This window comes from Xenopus laevis, chromosome 3L (assembly GCF_017654675.1).
Source record: "Xenopus laevis strain J_2021 chromosome 3L, Xenopus_laevis_v10.1, whole genome shotgun sequence".
Lineage (NCBI taxonomy): Eukaryota > Metazoa > Chordata > Amphibia > Anura > Pipidae > Xenopus > Xenopus laevis.
In genome coordinates this window covers 63,560,234-63,573,711 of record NC_054375.1, presented here as the reverse complement: position 1 = coordinate 63,573,711, position 13,478 = coordinate 63,560,234, and the positions used below count along the sequence as shown (strand labels likewise).

Below are 13,478 nucleotides of genomic sequence, written 5' to 3'. Positions count from 1 at the left end.
TACTTTTTTACTTGTATTGCTATATCATTTTACTTTAAACAACATTTCATCAGCATATTTATTGCCCTGCCCCCCACTCCCAAAAACAATTTAAATACACAGTTTTGTATTATCATTTACCTTTATATCGTTTTTACAGATCCTCTCAGATACCCAGAGCCTGGATCAGAATTTAAATAAACAATTTGTTGAACTGTGTGTAGTATGTGGCGATAAAGCCTCAGGTAAGTTAGAGTAAAATATTGTAGGAATTTTTTTAGAATTCTGTTGTATGTTTACCAGGAAGCACACATTGGTGTAGATCACCTCATGTGAAACACACTTTTGAGATCTAAAACATTCTATATTGTATAATGCCTGATAGGCATTTATTCTATTCAAAACACATTTGCAGTTTAAATATTTTCAATCAAGCTGCCTAATCTAAGTCCACAGCTGTTACCAAAGAGCTCGTATTTTCTTATGTTTATACATTTATAATACACAAGAGCAATGAATATCCTGTAAATTATATCTGTATAAACAGTGCTTAGAAGTCACCTCTGAGCTCCATGAACTGTATAAAAATACTCTGCTCTCTGCATCGTGTTTTATATGGTCATAGAATTCCTCTGTAACTTATAATATCCTTATATTTTACAAGAGGGGGATGTTTATTCACTATATATATGTGTGTGTATAATTATTATTTGTAATAAGGTGTTTACAAGTGGAAGATTTAATTTATCTGAATGGCATTTCAGGCTGACAATATCACAATTTTAACATTTTATTTTGAATATAAACACTGAATATTATTGAAGATCTATAAATTCTGGATTTATCTGAATACAGGATACACCACACCTCCATACATTCTGGATGTATTATAATCTTGCAAACATTATGTAAACCCCCAAATCCTAGGTAGGTGCAACCACTCTGGAGCAAAAACATTCATATGTGCCTGCAAATTCAGACCTAATTATGTGATATCATGTTGTTTTTCCTTTTAGGTCGCCATTATGGAGCAGTAACATGTGAAGGGTGCAAAGGGTTCTTTAAAAGAAGCATCAGAAAAAATTTAATATACACTTGCAGGGGATCAAAAGATTGTGTCATCAACAAACACTACCGCAATCGATGTCAGTACTGCCGACTGCAAAGGTGTATTTCACTTGGAATGAAACAGGATTGTAAGAAAAGATTTATTTTGATCATTTTGGCAGATTTTTATGTCCTATTGCAATTATATTTAAAGGGGCAGAATACCCCCTTTTCAACATTACATCAATAAATAGGGCTTTGCTAAACATACTTTTTACTTATTGCTTTAATTATAAAATGTTTTTTTTATTATTTCTTCCTCTAAGCAAGGTAAAATCTACACACATTCTACTTCTGGTTTTTACAAACTCAAAATAAATTACCAGTCCACAGTAAAAATATATATATATATATATATATATATATATATATATATATATATATATATATATATATATATATATATATATATATATATATATATATATATATATATATATATATATGGCTTTCTCCTTATCAGAAAGCCTAATAAATGCTGCAGTTGGGGAAAAGCAGATGATAGATAGATATATATATCTATCTATCTATCATCTGCTTTTCCCCAACTGCAGCATTTATTAGGCTTTCTGATAAGGAGCAGCTCATTATATAGAGGCTGAAATTTTTCTTACAATGGCTATCGGTCGTCCAGTTGATCAGACAGGTTAAAAGATTTATATCGGCTACCGATAATATCTCTGCATGGATTGCCTATCTAACGATATCAATGGGTGACTGTCACTACTATTTGTTGGACATACCTTTCATATGATTGCAGTCTGTATATTCATGCCCAGAACATTGTCTGATTTGTTATTTTTCCTACTTATTTTAACCTGAATGGTTAATGGTAGATTGTTAGACTGAAAATCTGCATGACTATGGCCAGCTTTAGGGCTCTTACGAGCGGTTGTAGCTGCGCTCCCCTGCGTTCCGTTTTTCTGCGTTCAGCTGCAGGGGAGCCCAGTAATAGACGCATTACATTTTTTCCAATGAGACGCAACATGCTGCATTTTTCCTGCGTTCGGCGCCTACACGCACCTGTGTGAGTACAGCCCCATTGGGAAAAATGTAATGAGTCTATTCCTGCGCTCGCCTGCGGCTGAACGCAGAAAAACGGAACGCAGGGGAGCACAGCTACAACCGCTCGTAAGAGCCCTTAGAGTGCAGTATGGAGGGTTAGGTAGAGGAGTTATTTACCTAAAAATAACTCTTAGCTTTTATTCATAAAAATATTTTTTTCCAAGCAGAATTGTAATTGTTTGGGAATTTTTTTCAGTATTGTCCCTAATAATGCTGTCATTTTTGAATGTATAGGAGTAATTTACATATTGTGGGGCAGGGTGCAAATTACAAATAAACCGGTGTATGACATCATGTTTTTCACTTTGCACCCTGCCCAGCCATGAGTGCACTTCACAATGGAGATGAATGTCATAATAATTTGCATTCTTACCACACTGATGTGTTTACAGCTGTGCAGTGCGAGAGAAAACCTATTGAAGTCTCTAGAGAGAAGTCCTCCAATTGTGCGGCATCAACAGAGAAAATCTACATCCGAAAAGATTTGAGAAGTCCCCTTGCTGCAACAACTACATTTGTTACAGAGAGCAAAACATCAAGGTGAATTTTGCAAAATATTTTAATAGAAGCATTTGCATTAAAGGGGCTTTTCATCTTAACAGTTTATTATTGTGTGATTTTTCAATTATTTAACTCTAGTTTGTAATTTCAGCAGTTACTTGGTTGCTAGGACTGGAAGATGAATAGAAAGATAGATACATAATAAAAAGTAGCAATAAAAATGCAAGCTCACAGAGCACCATGAACTTACCTGCAGCCTGCTGTTAATTTAAGGCATCTCTGTGGGGCCTATTTATCATGCTGTGTAAAATATGGAGTGAAGCATTACCAGTGATATTGCCCATAGCAACCAATCAACAGTTAGAAACCAAAAAGCAAAGATCTGATTGGTTGTAATAAGCAACATAACCAGTAATGTTTCACTCCACTTTTTACACAGCATGATAAATAGTGTGTTGCACCTGTGTTACCAAGACTCACCAATGCCATTAACTGTACCATTCGAGCACAAATCCAGAGTCATGCCATTCGAGCACAAATCCAGAAAAAAAATAGCATTAGGCTAGTGCCCCGCGAGGCTGAAATCGGCCTGAACTACACAGGCACAATAACAATGGCTATTGGTTTGTTAATTGTGAATGGGTTCAAGGATCAGATCCGCTATCCTAAAATTAGCTAAATATTAACGAAATATTTTCTTGTTTCCTTTTACTTTGAGCAGGACAACTAGTTTACTGGATTCTAGCATGCTGGTGAATATTCAACAATCAGGAGTTAAAAATGAGTCAATACTCCTAACACCCAATAAGGTATTGTTTCTTCAGTATTTGCTAACTTTCCAGTTCTTGTTGCACAATGTACCCCCCTGACGTTTCAATAATTTTAAGTCATTCAGATATTATGAATTATGCTCTCCATACACTGTTGGATCTGCTCTTTTGGGAAGGTCACCAAACAAGTGGATCATTTCCCAATTTGACCACCAACAGTGGGCCAAAGTAGGATGATCCAGTTGTTGGAATTTGAAACAAGAACATAATTATGTTTTTAAAATATACAGTGTTGCACTCAAATAGCTATTTTTAAAAGAAAGTTACATTTGGTTTTTGGATTTACAGCATGCCATTGTTAGAAAATTGGAAAAAAAAGTTTAACCATGCAGTAAGGAAATCTTGGAATACTTCACCAGTAGTGTGCATAGCCATAAAGAAATATTTGTGTATGATTTCACTTGTATTTAAGTTCTGCCAGATTAGCGTATAGCTCTACAGCAGGATGTAGGTACACAACCATATTTATGAATGATGTTCAAAATACTTATTCCAATGGCACATTTGTTGTCTTAGAGTGAGTTTTCCTCAATGCAGCAGATAGTGAGATATGGGTTGGGTGCTGCTGCAATTTTCGCTATAACTATTGATAATAAATTGTTTGCTGGAAATTGTAGTCCAGCAATAACTGGAAAGAAATATGTTCAGTTATGCTATTATAGAAGATGTACATACCCTTTAAGTATATAGGAAAGAAAACAAATATTCTAATCAGATTAGTTCCAATATAAAAAGATTAATAACTCTCTATTGCATGCATCATTTTACAGGTTGAAGCATGTCAGGGGGATTTAAGCACATTGGCAAATGTTGTCACTTCACTTGCAAATCTCAATAAATCTAAGGACTTACCTCAGACAAATACAGAGTTTTCTATTATTGAAAGCTTGAGCAATGGTGATTCATCCCTTTCTGATCTGGCTCAAGATGATCAGTCTAACAGCGAAGTGACCAGGTAATTTTCTTTTTAACAAAAGACCAGTTTTTGTAGTGGAAATCATTGCATAGGCTCAAAAACCATTGTCTGTGAACACAGTTCATCATTGGATCTGCTGCCTTCTCTGGGCCAAAGTTTATATAAAATGGCTTGAAGCTAAGTGGGAAAACTGTCCTGTGATCTGATGAATTAAAATTTGAAATTCTTTTTGGAAGTTGTGGACATTGCTTCGTCCAGGCAAAAGAGAAGTCTATTGACAGTTTATCTGGGTTGCTATCAGCATGGTTCACATGGAACAAGTAGCTTGTACATCTGGGAAGGTGGCGTTAATGATGAACAATATATACAGGTTTTGGAGCAACATATGCTGCAACCCATACAATGTCTTTTTCAGAGAAGGTTTCACTTATTTCAGCAAAACAATGCCAGACCAAATTTTGCATGTATTACAACAGCATAGCTCTGTCGTAGTTTGGGTGCTAAACTGGCCTGCATGTTGGCACTTGGCACGTTTTAAAAGTAAAAATATGATATAGAAGACCCTTAACTGTTGAAAGCTGAAATGTATCCGGCGAGAATGGAACATCATTTTACTTTCAAAAACTACAGCAATTGGTCTCCTCATTTCCTAAATGTTTTTAAAAGAAGTGATGCAGCACAGTGCCAAACATGCCTCTCTCCCAAATTTTTTGAAACTTGTTACTGGCATCAACTTAAAAATAAGCATAGATCTTTCAGAGAAATAATAACATTTCTCAGTTTCAACATTTGATATGTTGTCTTTGTACTATTTGCAATTGAATACAGAGGTTATATGAATTGCAAATCATTCCATTCTCTTTTAATTTACATTTTACATAATAATGCACAAAATGAGGTTGTACATATACATGCGTTGCATTGCTTATCTGGCATTAAAATAACCAGTGAAATGTTATTCACTACACATTGCCATTGGATCACAGTGTAATCACTAAAATCTGCATGTACTGTAGTCGCTATGTTTCAAACAACAATTTTTTACAACCATGAAATACAGTTTTCCACCTATGCCTTCATCAATTAGATCTACATTCTCAAACGTTAAAACCATTCTCACTACTGCATCATTTCTGAAGCCTCATACTGGTTTGTTTTGTAGGGCATTTGACACATTGGCAAAAGCACTGAACCAATCAGAAAATTCTACACAGGGCTCATCTGAGTGTGTAGGTTCTGGTTCTAATCTTCTCCCCGATGTCAATGTTGAGATTGAAGGACCACTTTTGAACGATGTTCACATTGCATTTAGGGTAAGGTTATTTTTGCTTAAAAGTAAATATCCTTAAGAATACAATTAGTGTAAAATCGACTGTTTTTTAGAAACGGCATTCCTCCTTAACAGGAGAACTAGAAATGAAATATAAGTTGCTTCCTTAATAATTTTTTACTGCATAATAATGTGCACTGGTGGCCACACATAAATACAAGGCACTATTGATTTAATCGCATCTGGGCGTGATCATTTGAAAACATTTGTACGCAGTTTTTATTTTATTTTGTTATATTCTATGTCCAACACTGGCAAATCTCCACTGTGATGCCATAACTTGTGGTGCTACTTTTTTTTGCTTTTAAAGGGGTTATTTAACTTCAAACAACTAGTTGTTTTCAGATAGATCACTAGAAATAACTTTTTCTATGTGTCACCGTTTTTCTAATATTGAAGTGTAAAGTGTCATTTTTCACCTTCTAAAGTCGCTTGGGGGGGGTCGCCGACCCTGTAAACTGTTCTAAATTGATACGTTTAGTTGATATATTTCTTATCTTTGTCCCTGCTGAGCAGAATCTCTGGGTTTCATTACAGGCAGCAGTTAGAATTGATACAATAGTTGCTAATGCTCCAGAGATGCTGCAGGCAAATGTATCAACTAAATGTTGCAACATTGTAACTGTTCAGTATCTGCACCTGAATTACTGAGCTGCCAGACTGAAACACCAGAGACAGGGACTTTAGACTTTAAATTTAAATTCTGGAAAAACAGTAAAAAATAAATAATGGAAAGTAATTGAAAAAAGTCTTTATTTCTGGAGAACAATCTGAAAACAACTCAACTGAAAAAGTGATTGGAAGGTGAACAACCCCTTTTAAGGTTATTTTGTAACAACATGATTATAGAAGATATCTGCTTGCATCCAGCTGCTAGGTAATAAACAATTGGGTTGATTTGTCAAGTAGTAGGTACACTTACTCTTTGCAAAAATCATGCCTTTGCTTTAATTTCCTTACTTGTTCTAGACTGCTGAAAGCTAATTGTCCAAATAAGGACCTATGTTAGTAATTATGTTTTACATTCAACATATTGATTTTAGCCTAGCTAATGCTAATATGATATTAGTTTACATTGTTTACCATATTTAAATTGTAGCAGATTCTTGCTCAAGTGAAAATCAGAATCACAATGCTATTAGTGTTACACTAATAAGTTACAAAGAGACAGGGCATGCATAGCACTAAAAGCTTGCATTGTCCTGTCTTCTCCAACTTGCTTTGGGGGTGATGGTGCTTCATTTCCTGATCAATTAAGCACTGGCAACATTGCAAAATAAGAAAAAAACTTGTTTTCTTCCTCTATAAAGTCCCTATTAGTTCCCACAAGTTAACATTCCCCTTTAAATGTGATTGATAATTAGTTAATTGCTATGGTTTAAGCTTACTAACAGTTGTTTTCCTTTTTTTTTTTTACAGCTTACTATGCCATCACCAATGCCTGAATATCTGAATGTTCATTATATTTGTGAGTCTGCATCACGGTTATTATTTCTGTCCATGCACTGGGCACGGTCAATTCCTTCCTTCCTGTCTCTTGGGTGGGTATCCTTTTGATCACAGAAAAAATTTGCAATTGTACCTTTAAAATAAAGGCAAATTCATCATATTACATTATTTTAAATAGATTGCAAATTAGATTAAAATGTATATATTTGATTAGTTTTGATATTTTGTAGCTCTCACTGTGATAGAAAATCTAAATCTGTTTATAAGACAGTAGCAGTTCAGACTACCAATAGTAAGTTTGCAGCTCCACAGGTCTTGATTGCCCATAGTGGCAGTGACTCTAACTTTATACACTTTCTATGTCCTGCCATTATTCAGGTTGCAGAGCCAAAAGCCTGGTAATTCGCACATTAAAAAATCAAATATCTTAGGAAACTGCTCAGAGAAGCACATGAGTAAGCATCAGTTCAGATATTGTCCCATGAATGCACACTTCAGCATTACTGGGCTATAATTGATCCTGTTTGTAAAGGAACAGGTGGTTGCTCTGCAAAGTGCTGAAATGCAGTACATATCATAACTCACTCACTAAAATGCTAATTTATATAATATTTCCAAAAACATGCTCCTTCCAAGAAGGCTATGATTTTTCAGAAACTTACTTGAGGCACTGTCTTTGAATCTTGGCTATGATGACATATCTAAATGTTTACCAGTGGTTGAAAATAATAGCAAGCTGTTTTTTATGAAAGCTGCGGTTTTTACAATAATCAAATACAATGAGTGTGCATTGATGTGTGTACTATTTATAAAGATGGTTATTATTATAATGTATTTTATAAAATGTCAACATATTCTAGAGCTTTATATAATAAATGGGTGTATATATTAAAACATACAATAATGCATACAAAAGCAAACAATACAAGAGGTAAAGAGACTCATTCCAAAGAGCTTTCAAGCTAAAAGACAATATTTGTGTTTCCCCAGGCAAGAAAATAGTATCTCACTGGTAAAAGCATGTTGGAATGAACTGTTTTCACTTGGTCTTGCCCAGTGTTGCCAAGTGATGAATGTGGAAACTATACTAGCTGCATTTGTTAATCACCTTCACAACAGCATGCAGCATGGTAAGATGTGTATATATGTAATTCTCTAATGAATAACAGAAGGATTAAATGCAGAGGTGTGGCCTTTTTTTGGACTTTCAGATGTAGGAAGGTATGCACTAGCATTGCATCTGTGGTTATAATACAATGGCAACAATCATGCAGTTACTTGACTATGCGCTCCTTTGCAGTAATTTTGGATTTTTTGACAGATAAGTTGTCATCAGATAAAGTGAAACTAGTTATGGACCACATCTTCAAATTACAAGAGTTTTGCAACAGCATGGTGAAGCTCTGCGTAGATGGATATGAATATGCTTACCTGAAAGCCATTGCCCTCTTCAGTCCTGGTATGTCATCCCAATCCCTTTCTTCCCCTTTATTAATCACTTTTGAATAGATTATTTACTCATAATGAGCGTAAAAGGGTATACTCTTGCATTTCTGTACCAAAATCCACTGCCAATGCTCAGGATGAGCAAAGCTGGGTCCATAATACATGCTAGTCTTTCTATGTTCACATGAACCATTTCCCCATCCCTCTCAAAGGGGATGTAAAAAAATAAAGTTGTTTCTCACAGAGGTTAAATAGTCAGAAACAAACAAATAAATTAACCCAATATCCTGCTTTGCTGCCCTTTTGAACTTGGATTTAGAACTGATCATTTTAAAGTAAAGAAGCCACCGGCTGGCTGTCGAAGAATTCATGTAGACTGACGTTTGTGTTCCATTGTGAAGTGATGAAATCAGGGACTTGAAGTCTCTCAGCTTTCCATAGTGGGTTGCTCACTTGCATGGCCAGATTTCTAATCGGTGTTCCCCTAGGCCACACACCACCCTGCCCCGACTGCGCTCACCCCCCCAATGCCAGGTTCAGTTGCGGCCAGCGGGCGGCATGCCACCCCCAGCATTTTGACGCCCTAGGCCCAGGCCTATGTGGCCTGCCCACAAATCTGAGCCTGTTCACCAGCAGAGGGATTTTAGATGACAGAATCCATGGAACAAGGTACAGGTGGGGTAGCATTATGTATGAGGCTTAAGGCTAGTGCCAGATGTAGCAGAGAACGCAGGCTGAGAATCCTGGTTGATGTGCCTGCACTGGGATACATTACATCTGCCTGGGTGGATACATTACATTTGCCTGGGTGGATACATTACATTTGCCTGGGTGCAAGCAGATTTCATTGCAGAAAAACAAGATTTTGCATAGTGGTGATGGAGTAGAAGAAGCTTAAAAATCTGTCACATGTGCTTACATCAGGGCCTAGGCAATCTATCTGGGTTCAGGCGTATCAAGCTGCAGAGGAGCAGATTCTCAGCAGCCGAGATCCGCTATGTCTGGCACTGCCCTATGGGGAATGGGAAACTGGTGCCTTTGAACAGAGATACACTATCAGAAGTTTCCCTTCAATCAGTGGAATTGTCTGTGTAGGAAAAAAAACATTTATTTCTGGAAGTTCAGAAAGTGTTTACATACCTTTTCTACATCAGCCCAGCTGAAAAAGGGGTATATTTTTCCTTTAAAGAGGTTGTTCACCTTTAAATTAACTTATAGTATGGCATAGAGAGTTATATTTTGAGACAATTTGCAATTGGCCTTCATTTTACTATTAGTTATTTAGCTTTTTATTATGCAGCTTTCCAGTTTACAATGTCAGTCATCTGGTTGCTAGGATCCAAAGTACCCTAGCAACCTTGCATTGATTTGATTAAATGACTTCTGAATGGGAGAGCGCTTGAATAGAAAGATGAGCAATAAAAAGTAGAAATAACAATACATTTGTAGCCTTACAGAGCATTTGTTTTTTTAGGTGGGGTTAGTGACCCCTATTTGAAAGCTGGAAAGTGTCAGAAGAACAAGGTGAATCATTCAAAAACTATAAAAAATAAATACTGAAGACCAATTGAAAAGTTGCTTAGAATTGGCCATTCTATAACATACGAATAGTTAACGTAAAGGTGAACCACTCCTTTAAGGTTTGGTGATTCAGAATAATAGATCCCATACAGTTGTGTATTTTTTATTTTGTTTTGCAGATCACCCTGGGCTGGAAAATGTTTCTCATATTGAAAAACTTCAAGAAAAGGCTTACATGGAATTTCAGGATTATGTAACAAAAACCTACCCAGAAGATACCTACAGGTGAAACATTTTTGTCATGTATATTTTTTTCTGAAATTTGCAAATCAGGGTTCAGCTTCAACCATAGAATTAACTACTCGCTATTTATGAATGTTCCAGGCAGAGTAAACAAAGGTTGCTCATGTTTCAGATGCTTTTATAGAGCATAACATCTGATATTCTTACTGCCAAACATATAAAATGTAATCACTGAATATATGTCCAGGGTCAAAAGTTTCTCAATAAAAGATGTGCATTTATTCACTGGGTTGGTTATTGGGGTTAAGACAATTTAGCAGCAGTTCTATCTGGATTCTTCTGCACCAATATCACTTTACACACACAGGCATGGTATTGGGAGTGGATTTTGGCATGGAAATGCAAACGTATACACTATTGCACTGGGAGCCACTCTTTGCATTAACAGGTCAATATCATGCCTGTCAGTGCACTGTGATGTTGGGGAAAAATCTTAAATACTCTGGCAGAGAACATGCCTGGTGTGACATGACTTCTTCACTCCCTTTTATTTTTATACATCACCCACTATGTGTCCATATAGTTATTTGCATTGTAGTTAAACTGCAATGCACCAAAAATTATGGAAGTGGTCCATGTACTAAACCCTGGTCTTTCAGCGAAGTGAAGTAGATCTCTATAGTAATTTAGAAAAAACAGGAAGGAACTGTTAATAAATTGCAGTGTAGCACAATTAGGGATCCACCAAATCCAGGATTCGGTTCGGGATTAGGCCAGGATTTGGCCTTTTTTAGCAGGATTCAAATTCAGACAAATCCTTGTGCCGGCCAAACCAAATCAGAATCCTAATTTGCATATGCAAATTAGGGTGGAAAGGGAAATCGTCAGACTTTTTGATACAAAACAAGGAAGTAAAAAATGTTTTCCCCTTCCCACCCTACTTTGCGTACGCAAATTAGGATTTGGTTTGGCATTTGTCTGAATCTTTCGTGAAGGATTCAGGGGTTTGGCTGAATCCAAAAGTGGATTTGGTGCATCCCTAAGCACAATGGGGCTGGTGGCGTATTCTCTGGCAGCTTGGCTTCCTTTTCCCAACTCTCTGGCGGCGATCTCTAACGAAGAGCACTTACAGTTGAATCATGACCAGATCAATTGCATATGCTTCTGGATGGTAGAGAGCTGGTTGTTAAAGGATATCAAGTGGCTGAAATGGCAGCCAACAAACCTTACTGTGCTACATTGAATTTTATTTACAGGTACAAGGAAACATGGCAGTATTGGGGGTCAAGAGATGCAGTTCAGTAGGCGGTTGCCTATAACTGGTTATTCTTCATTAATATGTATTTAATGTTGTTTAAAACATAATTTCAATGTTTATCTCTACTGTTTTTAGACTTTCGCGACTACTGCTTAGATTGCCTGCTCTAAGGCTGCTGAATGCTGCCATCACCGAGGAACTGTTCTTTGCAGGCCTGATTGGCAATGTACAGATTGATAGTATCATCCCTTACATTTTGCGCATGGAAACCTCTGATTACAACTCTCAGATTATTGGTCTCACTGCTTAGTATGCTTCTGAAGAGAATACATGGACTGCAGAAAATAAGGAGTATAACTCCATGGAAAATAAGAGGCAAGAGAGACTTCAAGTTCTTTAAAACGTATTTCTAAATCCCAGCTTTGAAGAATACCTTCCTTCTTTTGGTATTAGCTGGCTCGCTGCAAAATAGTGCCTTTTGGCATTGTGTGCATATATAAAGAAATAAAGCGACATTTCTATATTGTTGTTGAGCCTATTGTTCCACATTGTCCTGGTCTTTCAAAGATACTGAAAGCAGTGCTTTTATTCCTCTTTTCTGATGAATATTATTATTTTGCAAAACTGAAATTTATCCTGCAACAATACCAAGTTTTTTCTTTTTAAGAACTCTTGCGTGGTTACCCTTAGTTCTTTAAGAAACTTGGTGTTTTGCTGCAGAAAAAAAGTCTTATCGTTTGTATTTCTTCGAATATTCAGTAAGTTTTATTGAATTGGAAATATTGTTAATATTGTATTAGAATCGATGTACTAAACTGACGAAGAAGAAAAATATATTTTAGAGTATTTTCTCTCCTTCCTGCATGGAGTAAAAATGCATATCCGAGTTTGTTTCCACACTGTGGCACTAATCAAATTACACAAGGCAAAAACGTATTGTGAGAATGTGTCAATATTTAACAGAAGCATTGCTAACAATGTCAAACAATGTGAATCAAGGAAAGTAGTTGTTACATTTTGTGAAAATTAAATTATGAAAAGCAAAAAACTATCTATGAAACACTGTACATATGTAGATATGCCAATTGTTTTGATAACGAGACTTGTCCGAATCCTTCCACTCCACTGTGATTTGTGTTATTTGTAACATGCCTTACTCAATTGGATGTATTGGCTTTCCATTAACTCATCATTCTCCACCACAAACTGACATTTGTGTATATTTTTTGATATCCCACTGTAAAAGTGACAACTGTTGAATGAGAACACTTGAATTTAAAGATATGTTTAACCCTTTTGTTGCTGGGGTTATTTGATCTTGCTACGTCCTATGTTGCCAGTAACCACAATTCATAGCACAGATCAAAGAAGGAAGGGTAACCTGGCAGGCAGCATAGAATTTACAATACTTGGCAGGTACATGGTTAAAGTGAACAGTAACTTTTGAAAAAAGAACTAAAAAGTGAAAAAAAAATCAAATATTTATTTAAATTCAAATAATGTGATGTGGTATGAAACCAACATAATGTTAAGTATAGCCGTTTAAATCTCAATATCAACTATGGAATATTTGAGTCCAGCACTGATAACCTGCATTGTGCCAAGGCTAATAGAATGCTATTTAACAACCATCCTCTCTGCAATTAAATGTGCAGCCACCCATTCCTTTCCAGCCTCCATGATGACTTATACCGTTACTTCTTCTGTATGTTGTATAATAGCTACTGTAAATGTTTTGACTCTTAATGAAAATTGTAAATTCTATTTTGGCTGTATTTTTAAAACAGAAACATATTGTATCTTTTTATTATAGAATAAAATTCCCACACTGGA

General features: G+C 36.0%; 1 protein-coding gene across 2 annotated transcripts in view; it reads left to right on the top strand.

Moving 5' to 3' along the window:
* nr2c1.L (nuclear receptor subfamily 2 group C member 1 L homeolog) overlaps positions 1-13,478 on the top strand; it is a 20,262-nt gene extending 6,784 nt beyond the window's left edge. The window contains exons 5-15 of one of the 2 annotated variants that reach the window (XM_018251081.2): positions 140-224; positions 996-1,175; positions 2,544-2,691; positions 3,374-3,461; positions 4,253-4,437; positions 5,561-5,711; positions 7,148-7,269; positions 8,168-8,307; positions 8,499-8,636; positions 10,324-10,429; positions 11,781-13,478. In XM_018251081.2, the coding sequence (XP_018106570.1) occupies positions 140-224; positions 996-1,175; positions 2,544-2,691; positions 3,374-3,461; positions 4,253-4,437; positions 5,561-5,711; positions 7,148-7,269; positions 8,168-8,307; positions 8,499-8,636; positions 10,324-10,429; positions 11,781-11,955 (1,518 nt within the window). In that variant the 3' untranslated portion in view covers positions 11,956-13,478. 2 annotated transcript variants of the gene reach the window in all.